The sequence below is a fragment of the Coenobita brevimanus genome, chromosome 92, assembly GCF_032717465.1.
Source record: "Coenobita brevimanus isolate Jiangsu-jjx chromosome 92, ASM3271746v2, whole genome shotgun sequence".
NCBI lineage: Eukaryota > Metazoa > Arthropoda > Malacostraca > Decapoda > Coenobitidae > Coenobita > Coenobita brevimanus.
This window is the reverse complement of record NC_137045.1, coordinates 7,121,502-7,142,542: the sequence shown is the minus strand read 5'-3', so window position 1 is coordinate 7,142,542 and position 21,041 is coordinate 7,121,502. Positions and strand designations below refer to the sequence as shown.

The window sequence follows — 21,041 nt, the reverse complement described above, 5'->3', positions numbered from 1 at the left end:
ACTCAATATAATGCTGCGTTGGGTGTCTGCCCTTTCCTCTCTTCCTTCCTTCCTTCCTCTGCTGTCTTTCTTTCCTTCATTCTTTCCTCTTCCTTCTGCCTTTGGGTAACTTTACACTCCCTCTTCTGTCTTTCTTTCCTTCAGTCTTTCCTCTCTCTTCTTCCTTTGGGTGACTCTACACTGAGTGACAAGCCAAATGGTTTCCTGTACACCAGGAAACCATTTATTATGTTGGGTGGTAACCATGTAACCAAATTATGGTGCCTGGTGGTTTAGTGAGTTTTTAAGGTGCTCCAATCAGATTGAGCTGGTGCAGGTTTATATCCAAGGGGTGGTTGGAGTTTATTGCCCACATAATGCCACAGAGGGATGAGTGAGGCTGGTCACTCTCATCTTAAATGTCAGGACCAACTTGCCTAGTCCTGGGCCCCCTACATTCCTCATCGGACAACATAGGAGTGGATAATGGATGGATATATATTTATGTGTGTGTGTGAAATGGCAGTGAAATGGCGCGGGACAGGGCGACTTGGAGGCGATTTGTTTGTGGCCACCCCAAACGGGATTGAGGCGTCTGGCAATAGATGGATAGATAGATATATATATACACACTATAATTACATAGATAGATAGATTAACATAAATTAATTAAATATATTGCTGCTGATCTCATCCATCCATCCATCATCCAATCCTCCATTGCCCCATGAGGAGCGTAGGAGTCCGGGGCTAAGCAGTTGGTCCCAACATTTAAGATGAGAGTGACCAGCCTCACTCATCCCTGAGTGACATTACATGAGCAATCAACCCCAACCATCCCTTGGATATAAACCTTCACCGGCTCAATCTGATTGGAGCGCAATAATTACTCACTAAACCACCAGGCGCCAAAATTTGGTTATATGTTACCACCCAGCGTGGTAAATGGTTTCCTGGTGTACAGGAAACCATTTGGCTTGTCACTCAGTGTAGAGTCACCCACAGGCAGAAGGAAGAGGAAAGAATGAAGGAAAGAAAGACAGAAGAGGAAGTGTAAAGTTATCCATGGGCAGAAGGACAAGGAAAGAATGAAGTAAAGGAAGACAGAAAAGGATGGAAGGAAAGAAGGATGGAGAAGAGGAAAGGACAGATCCCGACAGCAGCACTACATCGAGTGAGTGAATGGTGAGCGCCCCCACCTACCACAAATGCTGATTTCAATGTATGTTAATAGTTGTGTTTTGTTGTGTCAAAAGCCTGGTTGATAAGTGTTTTCCAGAAACTAATCCTGTATTACTCGCTGAATATTTGTACTGTATGCCAGGACTTTACTGCAGTATAGAATATTCATACACCTGTATGAACTTAGCTAGCTAATACATGTGTGTTGATTGACTTTTTTGTGTTTTTAAAAACTTCTTGTTTTATGTTATTTATATTTTATTTTTGCTTCTACTTGATGACTTTATTCAGTTTCAGAGAAGCATATTGTACAGCACTGAAAGAGTTAAAAAGTTTGCATTAACGCTTTCCAAGCTGTAGCCCTCATAGGAGGTACAGTTTACATAGGTTATGAAACAGTGACTTGGGAGGTAAACCACCTTTCAAAGTTGTCAGCCTGACATGGGTTAACTTTTCTGTATGATGACGGTTTATACTTTAATATTGCAAAGTATTTGCACTGTATGCCAGAACTTTACTGCAGTATAGTATATTCATACACCTGTATGAACTGAGCTAGCTAAGACATGTGTGTTGATTGACTTTTATGTGTTTTTAAAAGCTTTTTGTTTATGTTATTTATGTTTTAGTTTTGCATCTACTTGATAACTTTATTCAGTTTCAGAGAAGCATATTGTACAGTACTGAAAAAGTTAAAAATGTTTGTATTACCCATCCAAGCTGCAGCCTTCACAGGAGGTACAGTTTACGTAGGTTATGAAACAGTGACTTGGGAGGTAAACCATCTTTCAAAGAAATCAGCCTGACATGGGTTAACCTTTCTGTATGATGACTGTTTATACTTTAATATTGCAGCTTCCAGGTTATTTCATTCAGCTTGAGAGAAACAGTTTTCTACTGACTGTATGATGAGAGTATTACTCAGGTAAAAGCAATGAAGATTTTGGTGTAGGAGTAGTAAGTGCTGTAAGGTATAGGAAATAAATATTTATATATTTACTTATACTGTACTGAACCATACTGTACTGAACCATTGTATTTTTATTTGCATTTTGATTTGCATGACATGATTCAAGTATCTTTTGCTAAGAGATGAGATTTAATTGCCCAGAAATGCAAAGTTAAGTGAGTTAGCGTCAGCCAAAGACATTATAGCACAGGCTCAATGGGAGTACATAGTTGGTAGGTTCCAAGGTTGACCCAGTGGGATACTTTCACCTACATTTGGTTGGTGTCTTTAACCAGAAACATGTTAAAAAATTGGTAATATTAAATAGAAATAAAATTAATTGGAACGTGCAGTATGTAGTGAGGGATACCCTAATTCTGTTATTAGTGCAAAACTAGAGATGTACTGTATGTTATTACTATTTGAAAGATTATGGTAATGAAAACTTAGTTTTAGTTAAGTAATTTTGGCCAGTCTCTCTTTGTGCATTTTACTGCAGTAGAGTAGTTGCTGGTTAGTCTGGAAATCAGAAGTGATCCCTTCCTTTTCATTTACTGCGAGAAATGTAGGTTTTAGTACAGATAGTATTTATGCATTACAGGCAAGCTGACTGTACTGAGTCAGAAGAGAGTGGATGTGGAATTTGGAAGGAACTTGAGTGTAAAGTGGAGGGAATGAAAGAAAATGTTTTGGAAAGAGGTAAGGAGAGTCAGACAGGTGCCAAAGAAGTTAGTTGGGGATTGAAAGATAAAACTGATGGATTACAAGTGGAGAAGGGAGAAAAAGTGAGCAGATGGAGAGAACACTTAAGGAATTGTTGAGCTTAGAGAATGAAATCAGTGCAAGTATAAGTGGCTGGGGAATGGCTGGGAGAAGGAGGGATGTGAGAAGAGAGGAAGAAATCAGTAGGGTGGAAATTGTGGAAGCAATGAAGAAAGTTAAAATGGGAAAAACCCCAGGAATTGATGGAGTGTGTGGTGAAATGCTGAAACATGGGGGAGAGATAGTGGTAGAATGGATGTGGAAGATGTGCAGATTCGCATGGGAGAAAGTACAGTAGAGTCCCGGGGGATTGGAAGTCAGGTATAATTATTCCTCTGTACAAAGGAAAGGGGGAAAAAGAAGTATGTGGTAACCATAGGGGCATTTGCCTTCTTAGTGTAATAGGAAAAGTGTATGGTAGGATACTTATGTACAGAGTTAGGGAAATAATAGAGGAATTAGTTGGAGAAGAACAAAGAGGTTTTAGGAAGGGAAGAGGTTGTGTAGATTATATATTCATTCTTGACCTTTAGTGGAAAAGTTTCTAGAGAAGGGAAAGAAGTTGTATGCGGCCTTCATGGATTTGGAGAAAGCATATAACAGGGTGGATAGACAAGGATTGTGGAAAGTATTAAGAATATATGGAGTAGATGGGAAGTTGTTGAAGGCCGTGAAGAGTATGTATGAGGGTGCTAAGGCTACAGTGCGTGTGGATAGTGAACTGAGTGAATTTTTGTGTTTGAAGGTTGGATTGAAACAAGGATGTGTCATGTCTCCATGGTTGTTCAGTCTGTATATGGATGAGGTAATAAAAGAGATACAGGTTTGGGAAGTGGATGTTGTAGCAGCCCTAGTGAGAGAGGGCAGTGTTTGGAAACTCCCTGTACTGTTGTTTGCAGATGATACTGTGTTGTTAAGTGAAGAGGAAGGGAAGCTGCAATGCTTGGTGGATGAATTTTGGAGATTGTGTAAGAAACAGAATCTAAAGGTGAATATATGGAGGAGTAAAGGTATGGTCTTTGAGAGAAGTGAAGTCTATGAATGTACAATACAGTGAGGTTGGATGAGGAGGCTTTGGAAAATGTGAGTGCTTTTAAGTACTTGGTTAGTGTGATGAGTAAGGATGGAAGTTTAGAGGGTGAAGTGCTTGAAAGGGTACAACAAGGAAAAAAAGTTGCTGGTTCCTTGAAAGCAGTGATAAGAAACAGGGAAGTGAGCATGGAAGTGAAAAAGCTGCTACATGACAGTATTGTGATACCAGCTCTAATGTATGGATGTGAAGTTTGGACCTTGTTGGAGGGACAGAAGTCAAGATTGAGAGCAGTGGAAATGAGTTATTTGAAAGGAGCATGTGGAGTCACTTGGAGAGACAAACTGACAAATGAAGAAGTGAAGGAACATTGTGGTGTGGATGTGGATGTGATAAGAAGCATTGGGAGAAACACACTGAGGTGGTTTGGCTGTGTGGAGAGGATGGAGAGTGAGAGACTGATGAGGAGAGTGTATGTGAGTGAGGTGGAGGGAGGGGGAGGCTAAGGATGAGATGGAGGGATGGAGTGGAGAGGTATATGAGACAGGGAGGTGTGGGCTGGGAGCAGGGCAATGAAATGGCAGGGGACAGGGTGACATGGAGGCAGTTTGTTTGTGGCCACCCCTTACGGGATTAAGGCGTCTGGCAGTAGATAGATAGATAGACCCTTATTTATGCTTCGATAATTGTAATTTTTCTTTCACTGTAATCCTAAATAAATGCAGTTGATTACAGTGTTGTAAAAAAGATCAGCTGAATGTAAGTTATGCCCTAATTAATTTTTTTTTCTACAGTTTTCTCCAAGAAATATGATTTATATGGTAAATGTTACGGAGAAAAAGTTACAGGGAATTTATTTAGCTACATTTTGGTGTATAAAGAATTACCATAGGCCAATTAGGGCCCATTTTACTGAACGCAAAAGGAAATTATCATATGCTCGATCAAGGCACGTAGCACACTGACTGGGGGAGTGGGGCAACGCTGGATGCAGCGTGGGTTGAGCGCGGCGGAGGGACAAATGGGGACGCAAGTAGTGGTTTGTTCTCATCCAGAAATGGATGCAAAATAATTTTATAACCCAAAAAAAACAGGGGCCATTTCATTCGATGCAACTGTTGTCAATGGTAATGAATGGTTGTGCACAGATGCAGCCTGCGGCAAATGGTAACGTGTGATTGAAATTTGCACTGGACCCATAAACACAAAGGGTTAAGGCTGACTTATTTGTAATAACCCATCTTTATATATATTTTTAAAGAAAAACGTGGGACTCCCTGAACCTAACCCCCTACTTTACATGTAAATGTATGTCATGCTTTAGCATGAATTTGATTTAACATGAGGTTCAGCATAACCTTTCTCGTGTTGTATGAAGACTGTACTGTATTGATAGGGTAGAGAAATGAATAAAGATCTGGTAGTAAAATTAGTACAGTTTGTAATACGTTCTCTCAAAACACTGAAATTGTATAATGTGGAAGGCACTTTCTGGGGCTCTCAGAGTTAACAAAATGTGTCTGTATTCATGACAGTGCAGACTGTGGACTCAGATATGGCCTAGTAGGGCATTATGAGTCACTGCACTTGTCTGCCACAGCTTAGGCAATATGACAGCTCAGAGACTCACTGGTGTGGATGATGGTGTGGATTGATGGTGTAGATTATGATGTGGATGATAGTGTGGGTTAATGAAGTAGGTGATGGTGATAATGTGGATTATGGTCTAGATGATGGTATAGTCTGGGTGATGGTATGGTGTACCTTCATTGATGATGGTCACAGCTCAGTTTATTATCCCCACCATTATTCCATATGGTGGAGATACAGTAAAACCTCGATATAATGGACTTCAATAGTCTGGAATTCACTTTTATCGGAGTCTTGGAGCTACCGGACTAAATTCCTATATATCGGAAAAAGTCCAATAAAGCCAGAAGCAGTGCGGACTGCCTGACCACTTCAGCTATGTCCACCACAATAAGGCAAATAAAAGACATGTTTATCAGTGTACAGGACAGTATTAATATATATATTTTACCATTTGATTAATGTAGTGAAGCTGTAACACAGTACAGTACCACAATGGTACAGTAGTCAGAACAGTTTAAAAACCATTCATGCAATCTGGACTAATGTCTGATATTTCGGAAAATTTCCGGATTAGCAGGGGGAAGTCGCATTTATCGGAATTTCGCATTTTTCGTAATGGTTTGGGCCCCAATTAGTCCGTTATAGTGAGGTCTTACAGTATAGGAATCGCCCCTGTTCATCCGTCTGTCCGTCTTTCCATCCAGGTTTGTATCTCGGAAACTACCTGGTGGATTGGCTTCATATCACACAGAAAGAGTAGGTGTTGTAGTTGATGCCTGTGTATTTAAAACTGCAATATTGTCTGTACTTTATGAACTATAACCATAGAAGGAAAAATCGGCCTTGTATTATCCATCAGTCCATCTCCTTCCTGGCCTGTATCTTGGAAACTGCCTGGTGGATTGGCTTCATATCACACAGAAAGATAGAGAATGTGTTGTAGTTGATGCCCGTATATGTAAAATTGCCATATTGTTGGTATTTTATGAGGTATGATCATACACCAAACCCTTGATGCTTGCAGGGGTTAGGGAACAGAGATCCCTTTGAGAATGGAAAATCCGCGAGCATCAAATTAGTTACCCCTACCACACTGAAAATATACCTACACGACAAAGGAAACAGTTTCTGATGCTTTGATGATCATGATAAATGATTGCGCATGAACATATTGCAAAATACAATAAATTGTACAATAAAAGGATTTAAATATACCATACAGTACAGTAATGTCAATATATTCTCATCATTTCTCATCAGTGTACAATACATTCACCTCAATTCATGTTTGTGTAGGAAGATTAATTATTGAAAATGTAGTTAAGTATATGATGTGTTATGATCAGTGTGTGATGTACACATGTGCGCATCATTCACACGCTGCATTTTTTCATTTTATTTCACTATTCATTATTATTTATTACAAAAGTGAAAAATCTGTGAGTAATCAAATCTGCGAGCTTCAAGTCCGTGAGCATTAAGGGTTTACTGTATAAGGAAAAAACCTGTCGTGTTATCCATCTGTCCATCTTTCCATCAGGGCCTATATCTTGAAACTACTGGTGGATCACACAGAAAGATAGAGTATGTGCTGGAGTTGTTGCCCATATATGTAAAATGACCATATTATCTGTACTTTATGAGCTATGACCATATGATGAAGAATCTATCTTGACAAATTGGTTGTGTCAACTGGAGATTTCAATTCGACCTGCACAAGGAATCCGAAGATGAAACTTGGCGGACTGATTCCTAAGAGTTATTATTATTATTATTATTATTATCATAATTATTTCCCCGCTTTTAATGTACAAGTCCTAGTTCATGCACCTATATATATGAAATTACCAAACTTATTAGTGCATATCTGTATATCCTTTACCACTTGGTGGGGATACATCTTTGATAAAAGCTTGTTTAAAATTGTTTTTGTTATTGGTTGGTATAGTTAAAGCCTGTTTGAAGTGGTCAGGGTAGGCCTGGGGGGGGGGGAGTTTATGAGGGGTGATTGAGGAGGGCTCAGACCATAAGCTTTTTTTCTATAGGGTCTGTATCTCCCTCAGTTGAGATTCCCATAATACATTTCCTACTGCTGACAAAGTAGCTATGTTGTAGGTGAGCCAGCTGTGTATGTAAGTTTGACGGTGGGAGAAGGAATGGTGGGCTAGGAAAAATGATGAAGCTAATAATTGAGAAGGGGTTGAAATGGATGGATGAATTATGCCTGGAGAATCACTTGTTGAGCATTTGACACCCTTTCTAACTTAACATTTAATTGAATTAGCCCATTTGACATATGTATGTGAAGCAGATATACAGAGAAAACTGCAAGTGAACTATGTGCAGGGTGTTATGCTTGTGAGGTGTAGCTAGGATTCCAAATGCTTGAGTAGTATGTGAATGGTTGTGTGACTCATTTCAGTGGACATGCTGTTGATGGCTATCCCACTTATGTGTATTCTCATTGTTTGTTACTTGATCCCACCTCATTTTTTCTGTAGGCAGAAATTAGAATCAAGATGATTATTATGACGACAACACATGTAAACTTGTTATAATTTCCTTACTGGTAATAGGATTTTATGTAATGTGTGTGTGTATAGTGGTATAATTATAATAGAGCTTAGTATGATATTATGGCACTTACTCTTCCTACACATAATTTATCATGACTTTGGAGTCAAAAGAATCTCTTGAAAAGCAATGAACATGGCAAATGATATCCTTCAGTAGTTACGGTTTTTATGTATTATACTTAATACCATAGTTTTGAGTTCACTAATGCATCCTGTTTCAGATACTATGTGTAAATACTTAAGTTACTACAGAATATATATAAGTGTATGTGTGTGTGTGTATATATATATATATATATATATATATATATATACATATGTGTGTGGATATATATATATATATATATATATATATATATATATATATATACATATGTGTGTGGATATATATATATATATATATATACATATGTGTGTGGATATATATATATATATATATATATATATATATATATATATAGATATATATATATATAGATAGATAGATAGATATAGATATATAACACATATATATATATATATATATATATATATATATATATATATATATATATGTATATATATAAGTATGTACATATAAATGTCCAGACCAATTTGCCAACCACTGTGCTCCTACGCTTTTCATGGGACGGCATAAGATTGGATGATGGATGGATGGTTTTACACACACATATATATATATATATATATATATATATATATATGGCATAACTCAGCGAAGCCCTACACCAGTTATAGTAAAATGCCCCCTGTCAGCTCAGTATTCGGCATCAAGCTGGACATTGTGTTACTGTCCAGCTCAAACCTCTATCCTAAAAGCTTTCCCATGAGTAAATGCTGAAAATTAAGTATCAAATACAATAAAGTAATCATACAATACTGTGCAGCTATACAGAACTGGTTGGCTGCTGTTTACGAGTTGGGTGATATACCTCAACATCGGATATTGCATAGAACCAGCAGTTACGTCCTGTTTTGGCAGTGGATATTGCATAATATCACCGGATATTATGCAATATCCAGCTGTGGATATTGCCTTGGGCTGGATGTTGTGATGATGGATAATTGAGAGTTTTTATATGCATGTTATGTACAGTGGAGTGCATTCATCACATAGCCTGCACATGTACCTACAAATAGAACTGCATATTAGCATTTTGGTCGCTATGCTTGGTTGTACCCAGCTTTCACTCTTGTAAGCACAGCAGAAGCACAGTTGGTAGTGCTGCATCACACAGAATGTCCACAGATTTCCATTACTAACACTAAGGATTTTCTAATAAACTGATGTGCATGGAGATTTGATATCTACATAGACAAAATACAGTTTTGAAAGCTGTAAGCTTTGTTGGTCATAGAATGTAATGAAAGAATAATGGTTAGAAGGATATAATTATGTATAATTCTGTTCATTATAGTAAGGAAGGGGTTTTGGGTGTGCAGGGCTCACAAGCTCCACCCACACACATGTACACCACAGTCCTGCTGAGTCTGTGGTGGGAAATGGTGAGCCTCTTGAATTTTCCACTTTGGTCGGATAATTTTTTGCATTGAATTTTCATGCTTGCATCACAAACTTTGGGTCTAAGTTGCCCATTCTCCTATCATCGGTATCTCGTGTAGTGTAGTTTCCTCTACACCAGGAAACCATATACTACACTAGGTGGTAACCATATAACCAGTAATGGCACCTGGTGGTTTAATGAGTAATTAAGACACTCTAATCAGATTGAGCCTATGTAGGTTTATATCCAAGGGGTGGTTGGGGTTTGTTACTCATGTAGTGCCACTCAGGGATGAGTGAGGCTGGTCATTCTCATCTTAAATGTCAGGACCAATTTGCCTAGCCCCGGCCTCCTACACTCCACTTTTGGGCGGCATAGGATTGGTTGATGGATGGATGGTGCTGAGAGAGAGAGAATGGTGTATAATTTCACTGTACAGTAGTTTTAAGATTTTAGTGCTTTGATCCTTGGTCAGACGTGGATGGTTATATGTGATTAATTTTGGGAGACAGGAAAAAAATTTAGCCTAAAAATGCAAGCAGTTTCTTTCAGTTTTGGTGATATACAGTAAATATTTCTTGCTCATATGTCTATACAAGAAATTATGAGAGAAAGAAAACTGCTGTATAAATGGAGAAGAGACCGTTTCACATCATATACTGTGTGTTTTGCTTAAATGAAAGGCCAATTTTTTAGTGAAGAACAAAGAAAGGAAGGAAGAAAGAAAACATTTAAGAGATGAAAGAAAAGAAAATGAGAGAAAGGAGGAAGGAGGAGAAAATAGCTGAGTGAGGGAAGGAGGGAGAGAAGAATGTGAGGGAAACATGGAAAGAAAACAGTTGAATGAAGGAAAGAGGGCAGGAAGAAGAGAGAAAGAAAGAGAGAAGAATGAAACAGTTGAGTGAGGGAGGGAGGGAGGGAGAGAAGGAGCAAAATAGTTGAATGAAGGAAGGAGGAAGAAATTCAGTGTGATGTGATTGCACCTCACATGGAACCTTAGAAGGGAGGTAAATTATTTGGGAGATCAAGAAGGCACCAGCAGATAGTGAGCTTATACTATTTCTTATGGGTATGAAATCTGATCATTGAATGGGACAGAAAGGACAAGCTTTTGAGCAGTTAAGAAAAGTCAGTTAGAGATGGAATGAGAAGATGCATGAAAATATTTTGCTATGAAAGCAAGAGCTGAGTATATACTGTGTGATGTAAAGGAGTGGGTGGAACAGAACATACCGAGATAATGTGAACTTAAGGAGAGAATATAAATTGACTGGTAAAGGACATGTGTAAGTGAGGCATTCACGATACTTGAAGAAAAAGATTACCATCCCTATGGGAGAAGTGAGTTAAACAGTTGGAGAGGGGAAGAATGAGAAGGAAAGTGATTAACAGACAGACAGATAGGAAAAGAAGCAGTAGCCAGGAGACTTGTGTGTCATTCCATCCTCAGTTCAGGGATTTCTGAGAGAGCAAGGACTTAACAAGATGTTTGATAACATCTTAGGTTGAAAATAGATATTTATGGATTGCAAATAACATTTTGTGTAGAGAATAGACATTTATGGATAATGCACAGATGACCAGTAGAAAGTAGTGTGTAGGGTATCATACTGTACCAAGATACAGTAAAACTTTTCTTTACAAGTGGTTTGAAAATTTTTAAAAAATTTTCTTATTATTTCCAGTCATCTTTGAATACCACAGCTTACTGAAACCTTGGTGTTTCATGCAAAAACCTGAAGTCTTAGAATCCACTGAACATGTGTTCACTTTTAAATCATTACAGGTGAACCTTATTGTGTACATTTACATTTGTACAAAATCACAGAATAATGCACAGTAGATATGGTTGTTTATTATCTGTTTTTCATGACACTGAGTCACTGTAATACAGTTCCCTTGGCATAAATTTGAAAAGCTAAAAAGAATTGTACCCTTTCCTACTCAGCTTCCCCCCTTCCAAACGAATAGGTATAGGACACCCTCACTACAGCAAACCTTGAGAATGGATATTGGATTTAATGGACGCCATGAAGCTCACTGAACTTTTATTGGTTATACAGTATTGAACAATGTTCATTAAAAAGGCGCAGTACATGTGTTTCTTATCCCTTTTACTCAGTGAACTTTTGTTGGCTGTAAAGAACAATGTCCGCTAAATGAGGTGCGGTATGCCACATAAGGGTGAGTTTATGGGCCAAATCAGTGTAAGATATAGTTTTAATATTTAGTACAGTACTTGAATATGCTGTTGTACTTATTTAGTTTCAGACATGTGCTTGGAATCCCACCTAGAGGAGGGGCCTCAGATATAACAAACTATCAACTTTAACAAACTTGGCTTTCCCTCAAATAGTCCATTATAATGAGGGTCTACTGTACTTGCATTGTAGTTCTTTTGTATATCCTGGCATTATCACTGCATCATTGCTGTCATTAAGAATCATCACCACTCAGTCCTGCCTCATCAAGTGCTTCAACTTGACTTCTTGGAATATGCATCACCATCCCAATTTCTTTACATATCAGTTCAAGGATTGGATGGATGAATGAAACATTCATTCATAGGTGGTAAATAATTTTATTTCCAGCATTACTTAGTGTAATTTTACCCTCAGAAATAAGAGCATTATGTATTTAGTAAATGGAACAAATACAGTAATACCTTGACAAGTCGATCCTGCAGAAGAAGGAATTTCCTATAAGTCGAACTCTTACTGAGGTGTGATAGTGTTTATTCAGAGGGTTACATTTTAGTTTCTTAGATATCTTCCAGGTGCTACATTTTAGTTTATTGTATTCCTTGTGTTACATTTTAGTTTAATTGATTGTCCAATGAAGCAAATAAGATCAGAACTTTACATAATTGACTTGCACCCTCCATCTATGCTACATAAGTAAGTGACTTGCACCCTCCATCTATGCTGCCTACTATCCTAACCTAGCCTATGACATGCACTAAATTGTTTTTATTGTTTATTTTTAGTGCTGTATAAATGCTTCTTTAGTTTAGTGTTAAGAAACAAGTAATCATATAATTTGCAATTATTGGAGGGGGGTAATATGTTTTTTTTTTTTTTTTTTCCCCTTGTTAGTCCAAAAATTTGATAAGTCGAACTACCCAAGAGCCCCATATAGTTCAACTTTGAAGCGTTTACTGTAGAAGGCTTCAAACATATACATTAAAAAGAAGCACTTTCCCTCACACTGCAGGCACTGAAATATCACATGGATTATTGGAGGGTTGGTTTAGTAACTATCACCTCTTCTTTGAAGGATTAGAATGTGTTGAATCCATTGATATTACTTTTGTAGGTGGGGATACCCACCATCCACTCACTCGATGTAGTGCTGCTCTCAGGTGACTGCTCTTTTTCTCGTTTCCTTCCCTCTTTCCTTCCTCCCTCTTCCGTCATTCTTTCCTTCATTCTTTCCTCTTCCTTCTGTCTGCGGGTGACTCTACGCTGAGTGACAAACCAAATAATTTCCTGTACATGAGGAAACCATTTACAATGTTGGGTGGTAATCATATAACCAGATTATGGTGCCTGGTGGTTTAGTGGGTAATTAAGACACTCCAATCGTATTGAGCCACTATAGGTTTATATCCAAGGGATGGTTAGGGCTTATTGCTCATGTAATTCCACTCAGGGATGGGTGAGGCTGGTCACTTTCATCTGAAATGTCAGGACAAACTTGCCTAGTCCGGGGTTCCTGTGCTCCTCATGGGGCAACACACGATTAGATGATGATGATAACTTTTGTCTGAAAAAAGTTGGGTGGAAACTGGGTTTTGAGGGGGTATGATGATAAAACCAAGGAGGGCTTCTGTTCCCAGAATAATTTTCTCAAGTGCTCAGAGAAAACTTGCTGATCCCTAATAGTGGAAAATATGCTTCTGCCTGTGCTTACATGTGAACACAGTAAAAGAATAAATAAAAAAGCCCTTATCAGTGCTTTTATAGTAACAAAGCTTAGAGGCATTTTTCATATGTATATTAACAGACTGTATTTTGATTAGGGCAGTGTTATCTTTAAAAGTATATATATTAAAAAGAAATAGTGATACAAATAAACATCCATGTGTGTTTCATAAGTCAATTATAACAACAAGATATTAGCGATATCTATTGATCTGGACCCTGAGATTGGCTGACGTGGTTCAGAGAAATGAAGAAACAGAAAACATAATTGTGTTGAGGTGTATGAGTACAAATGTGGATAAATAAATCCCCAAAGTCTGTTCAGTGAAAATATTGGATGAGTTGCTGAAGACAATGGCTGAGGGTTGAGCTAAGAAGATATCAAGAAATGTGCACCTTGGAGAGCCACCTTAAAGTGAACCACGTCTAACACATGACGAAGTTTAGAAATGACATTAAATCAACGAGGATGAATTTTAATATTGACTGCAAATACCATGAATACAGTAGAAAGTACAACTGTGTGAAATAGGTGTTGGTATAGTATAGATCAGGGGTTCCCAACCTTTTTAGCACTGCGCCCCCCTTTGGTCAGGACTGTATTCGTGATGGCCCCCCACCCCTTTGACGTCTAAACAACGATGTTTTTATCTGTTCCATATGGATGCTTAAGACGCAAGATGGCAACACTTCATGTGGTTGCTCGAAATGACAGTTGTGAAGTTTTCCTATCAAAGTTTCATATTCATACATATCTTTGGGACTACCCTGTATACATTTGATTGGATTAACCCTATGTTGAACTTTGATTACCTGACGCCTCCCCCGGGGGGGCGTGCCCCCCAGGTTGGGAAACGCTGGTATAGATGATTAGTAAACAAAAGTAACATTAGACTTGAAGATTTTCATGTAATTTAAAAGTGTAGCATAGGAGAGTCCCTGTGGACTGAATAAGTCAATACGGTATATAGCGCTTGAGGTGTGTGTGTGTGTGTGTGTGTGTGTGTGTGTGTGTGTGTGTGTGTGTGTGTGTGTGTGTTTAATGACAATATAGCTTTTAGCTTTTATCAGTTATATGACTGGGTTGTTGATAACAGTTGCTTTTAGAATTTATTATTTAATCATACAGATAAACTAACTTTGCTTTAGCAGTTAGGGACTTTAGCAACTAGAAGGCACTTCATAGTACAGTATGTCATATTAATACAGGCTGTCCTCATTGTGTCAGGGATATTTTTGTAAATACCACAGCTTTTTTCAAAACGGTGAGTACCTACTGTACATTGTGGGAAACTGGCAGATCAGTTCTATCCTGTAAGTAACAGTTGAGCTGTAATAGCCAATTTTTATGTCACGTATTGTGGGTTCTGTTACAAAATTAGCATTTAAAAAATGACTTACTGTGCAGTACATGCAAAATTTGCTTGTCAGTACTGTATCATGACGTTGCCAAGTGAAGAGCATTACCTGCACAATAGGTAAGTTCTCCAGCACTGATAAGGTACGTGATAATTACTGAAAAGTGGCATGCAACATTGTTCTTCACTCATTGTTAAAGAATGCTGTAGAAACTGAATCATCATTACAGTACAGTATTGTAATTGCTTGCCAATACAGTTTTATTCTCAGTTTTAGTGAAACTAACTTTGGTTGTATTGCTTGATGTGATGCTATATTTAATATTTTTTTAAAAGTAAGTACTGTTTTTTTTTTTATTATTATTATGATACATAAAAAATAAGATTATTTGTGATAGTTTGGAAGTGATAATTTTTTGTGCCAGTATTTAACTAACTTAGTATCAGTCCATCCAGTGACCAGTTACTTCAGTTCTCCATTACCAAGATGAAAACTCTGAATTTGGTGTACAATACTCCATTTTCAGCTAATTATCTGGGATCTTGGTGACTGAAAAACTATCAAGAGCATACACAGCCAGTGTGGAATATGACAATCTAAGACACACTCGACTGTTTTGCATTTAAACTTGTTTTAAGATCAAGAACCAGTAAAACCTACAGAAGTGATATGCAGTACAGTAAATTTTTGCTTACATTTGTTGTGGTAAGTTTGTCGGTTAAGTTTGGAACACTTTGCACAAAAATCATCCTTTCCATTCTACAGTAAGCTCTTAGGAGATGCAGTAAAGTGTCACTGCAACTACTGCAAGTACAGTCTTAATAAATCCTCATTACCTTGCAGTGAATTGCTTATAAACTCTTATATTTAATACATACAAATAATATACACATCTTTACTATATATATATATGTATATATGTACAGTATATATATAAAATGTGTGTTTTCGTACACTGAAGAACGAGGGTTCGCATCCCGCCAGGGTAATAAACTTTGGGAGCGTTCTTCTGGCCACGTACTGCTTGGCAGACATAAGGGGTGCTGTGGTTGAGCCAGTGTCGCATAAAGTATGCTTGCACCCAGTCGGCTTGCGCGGGCCGATTACACTTGGTTCACAGAGTACGCACACATCCATAGCCACTACAACACTACAATTACACTTACAAGCACTTCTCACCCTACATACAGTCTCTACCGGGCAGCCTAAGCCACTTGGTAGAGATACTTTGGCTGTATCGTCCCCACTTCGGTCGGGATAGGATGGTCCTGCAGTGGACACACAAACGGCTGATGAGATGAGATATATATATATACCTACACACACACACACACACACACACACAGTGTCAGTGAAAGCATTATCATGTATACTGGAGATTGGGAAGGGTAGCAGTAAGCATTGTTTTTACCAGGTTTTATTCATGCTAGCAATGTTTTGCCTACGGTCTTGGCATCATCAGGGAATTGTACAGTTTGGTAAACAATAAATCAGTGAACAGCAGCATTACAGGAAACAATACATTAAAGTATAGATAAAAATTGTTGAAATCTGTGGAAATACAATGTCAGATTGCTCTAAAATACCAGCATTAATTCATATGGAAATAAAACCTATATTTACTCAAATTACAGATGTCATTAAACAGTTACATGAAGCACAGGTAAGCAAGAGTTCTATATAGTGCTAGAAATATTACAGTTATTAATTGCATCTAATTAGAACGAACCTGGTTATGTCTGTTTCCCATTGCGGTAGTTGGAGGAATGACTCAAATACTACTGTGTGTGGTAGAAGAAAGTTTCATGTATGTGGATTGAGGGTTCATTTTACGTTGTTCGTGCAACAATAAGTGAATCCAAACCAGAAACTCACTGTATCAAGTTACAGTACTTTATTATGATCACCTTAGCTGCGCAATTAGAAACTAATTGAATTCACTCTTGAAACTATTTTATCCTGATTTAAAATTATACTGTATTTTTTTTAAATCCATGTACATTGGTGAGACAGTATGAAGTCGCATACTTAGGTTTGATGAACATAATTGTGTACTGTATTTGCTTGTACCAGCCAACCCCTTACCATGCCTTGCTGTTTTGCAATTTGAATTCATTAGAACTTGACCTCCTGTCTGTCCTACAGAAACCTAATTCACCCACAAACACCAAGTCATTAGAAGCTCTTTATATTAGACATTTCTCTTCACACATGGAACTTTCTTCCACCACAGACACTATGAATTAAGGTTTTTATTTCCACACAGATTAATGCAGGGATTTTAGAGCAGTTTGATATTGTATTTCCACTAATGTCAACAGTTTTATGTGTATTATACAGTAGTTTCCTGTAATATTCCTGTCCATTGCTGTATTGTTTCACAAACTGTACAATTTATAGGCTGATGATGCCAAGAGAGTTGGCAAAATGTTGCTAACAAGAATAAAACCCAACCAAGATGATGCTTATTGCCGCCTTTCCCAGTCTCTCTCTCTCTCTCTCTCTCTCTCTCTCTCTCTCTCTGTAGATAGACAGATACAGAGATATACACATGCACACACATACTATTTTCACCCATTAATAATACTTTCAAATTTGAGGAGATAATCTCTTTTTGCAGGAACATAACCTTTAAAAAGTGCATTTTACTTAACACAGTAATTTCTTGGAACATATCTGTAGTGCTGTATGAAAAATTAGTGTAGGAAAAAAAATGTTTTACAGTATACATGTTGGAACATGAAAACATAGCCATCACACTTACTGTCCAGTACTGTATTTGGTATTATGTGGTCAACTTTTCAAGTTTCATAGTTGGTGTGAAGACTTATTGTGCATTCCTATAATATTTCATTATGTGTGTATATGTTAAATTCAGTCTTTTGCATACATATTCTTAAAATGGAGACTGCATAGGTTTAAGTAAGCTCCTGTCAATGAGAATCATTATGTAAAACCTGTGATGAGAGCAATTTAAAGCAAATGGGCATCTGTACATTACTGAGGAATATTTTCCACAATGTAGAGTGCAAGATAATTTCTTTTAATGTTCACAAATTTTCCATAAATGACTGTCAGATATGAAGCATATATACAGTGCAACTTGCATCCTCGGTTTTAAGAATATGGTCCATTAGTCCATAATTCTTCTCTTCCTCTTAGTGCCATATCTTTAAGTGCTGTATATTGTATTTAGTGAAATTACGTAAGTACAAATGCAAGGATTGATACCTTCCTCATACATTCTGTATTATTCAGATCAGCTACCACAGTAATTATCACTCCATTGTGCCATATTAACTGTTTGAAGAGAACTTTGTGTGCCCTTAATAAATATTTAAAAGTCTGATGATTATTCATATTTGCCTTTGAAGCAATTAACATTAAAGGCTTTGTTTTGCCTAATAGATTAGCTTTCAGTTATAGTAGTGTGTGAATGAACTGCGGATGTTATTAAAACTGAAAAGAGATCAACATAGAATTATAAAGAATGCTCACAAATAATTAATTCACTTTTGTCTTTAGTCAGTAGCAATGTATTTCAGATGTTCTGTGAATAGCCACTTCATGGTGTAATTAATGCTCAGTTATTGATATTATCAAGATACTGAACTTTAATCAATGGAGCATTAATATTCTTTATTTGGATAATAAATTACACAAACCTTTATAATATTTCATAATTTTGTTAGTTTGTACTTGTAATGATTCTAATGAACATAGAATGCTTCAGTGATATAAATTAATATACCGGTAGTTTGATTATTTTCAGTACTGTGTTTGTAGTCTTTTCTTACTATGAAATATTAGCTTGTAATTTGCAGCTGACTAACAGCCAGTATTATTGGCTGTAATCCCTTTTTTCCACAGGACTGCAGTGTCGGAAGAAACACCCAGGATGCTCTCATCACTGTCCCTTCCCACTACTGAGCTCCATCCACCCAACAGCTAATCAAAATTGCCCTCACCTGCCTAACCACAGAAGATGCCACATGGTCATCACAGAATACCAAGACTTATTTGGCACAAAATTTTATTCATGCAACTCTTAAAATTAAGTGAAGATGTTGTTACTGCATGTTCAGGTATGCTGCTCCTGCCATACATAGTGATGCATCCGAGTCATGTGGGTGTAGCACTCATGTATTCAGTGATGTAGTCTTGGCACAATAGTTAGTTGGTGTGGTTGTAGAATGCTAGATTCTTGATCTAAAATACCAGTGTGTAGAGTATTCATTTGTCCTGAGAAGTTACTAGAACATGTTCAGTAGTGTTCTTTATATGAGTGCTTAGTGTTATTAAAATTTTATTTGAGCTGCATTTAAAAGTAACAAAATGCCCTTGAAATTGTACAGGTGTGGTCATTTACAGTTCTGGTGTGCTTGTTTCAGTTCCACTCTTCCATGAGATCCCAAATAGCTACTTTATATGGTGCATTACATTTTAAGTGATCTCCTTTGTAGTAGTTTTGTAAGTCGTCTTCAGAACAATTTTTCATACACTTCTGGTAATAATGTTTTCCTGCAATTAAAAAAAAAAGAAAAGAAAATTGCCATAAGAAATATATTGCAGTAGCAACATGCAGTACTTACCTTTTTTATGAAATACTGCCATAGTTTTGTAACTAGGATTATACTGTATAGTGATATTTGTAGTAACATTAATAATTTTTCATTTTAGATGCAGCATTTACATATTCTTCAGCACAATTTTTAGGTACAGCATGAAATTTTTTTTAACATGTTAGACGAAGTTTGAGTACTGATAAAGCTGAACCAATGAAATGAGGTGTTTCCTGCTGTAGGTTCAGGTTATGAGTGGCTTATCTAAATCAGATGTCTTAGAGTGTTGGTGATTGATGTAAATCCCCATATAAATAAAAAATTTCATTTATATAGTACTGTACAGTAATTGCTGTTTGTTACGTAGACAATAATTTCTTTGAATTGTGAATCATCCACATACTGAAGTAGGATTTTATAGCTGACTTTTGGAAAATAAGAGAGAAGGCAGGCAGGGTGATTGTCCTAAATTGTATGATAAGGACTTCTGTCATATTATTGTAGATCTAATAAAAGCAATTTTATGATGTTTATTATTTCTGTGAATAGTAAAAGACACGATGGTCCTGTATCACTGTCAGACAGCAGGTCCCTAGTTGCTAGTTGTAGTGGATGATGTGGAAGATGATTGGAGATGCTACCATGTACAGTGATTCCTCATTTAATACTAGCAGTTTACAGATTTTTTTACTATAAAGATGCTAATCAAAGTTGGAAAGCTTTTCACATAACATGCCATTGTTCATTATTAAGTGGTTAGGATGTGGAGTGATGGATCAGGGTTAATGCAACTCTAACACAACATATCACTTTTTTCATTAGTTACCTTGTAGTTTCAGCATTTAGTATGTACTGTACTGTACTGTACATAATTATACATCTGAGCATAACATCAAATACATTTCAGTGCACTTATTTTGAACCTTGAAAATGATTGTTTAATAACTGAAAAAATACAAATCTTGATGGAATATAGCTATCTTTTTAAATGTTTTTCACTTAACATGAGTTTTTTTAGGAACATATAAACAGTGTTAAGTGAGGAGTTACTGTAATGTAGTAAGAACTAATGACAAAACATAGAGCTGTTATTGTTGAACAGACTTACGTTTATAGCATAAATGGTAAGTTGTACATACTAGACTTGTACTTTTTAGTTTGAGCTTTTATACCTGATTATTATTCCTTGCTTGAGTGGTCACAGTGAGTGAGAATTTTGTATAATGTAGTTTTATAAATAATTATACAGTATAATAATTTTAGTAATGAAAGCTTGACTGAGATTTCATTTACCTATGCAATATTTAACCTCTTAAGTCTGGGTGACATTCTTAGTTTATTCTTCCTGCCACTAGACAAATTTATTCTGCTTAGAAAATGCTTGTTGGGTTGAAGGGGTTTATTAAAGCTTTCATGTATCTGACTCCTTCAGTTTGTAAAGTTTGTTGAATAACACTGTCATGGTATTGCAAGAATTAAACAAAAAAAAGATTCCCCAGGCTCAGTGGCATAATGCAATAAACAGCATAGTTAGTGGTTACAGAGCACAGGATGTATTTACACTTACGCTATCAGTTTTCCTTTTTTTTTTCCTTTTTTTTTTTTTTTTTTAGCACGTCTT

General features: G+C 36.9%; 1 protein-coding gene across 2 annotated transcripts in view; it reads left to right on the top strand.

Moving 5' to 3' along the window:
- Positions 1-20,760, top strand: part of LOC145412223 (6-phosphofructo-2-kinase/fructose-2,6-bisphosphatase 1-like) — a 132,021-nt gene extending 111,261 nt beyond the window's left edge. For both annotated transcript variants that reach the window (XM_080282154.1, XM_080282155.1), the window contains exon 11: positions 18,729-20,760. In XM_080282154.1, coding sequence (XP_080138280.1) covers positions 18,729-18,788 — 60 coding nt within the window. In that variant the 3' untranslated portion in view covers positions 18,789-20,760. The remainder of the gene's footprint in view (positions 1-18,728) is intronic.
- Positions 20,761-21,041: the final 281 nt, after the last annotated feature.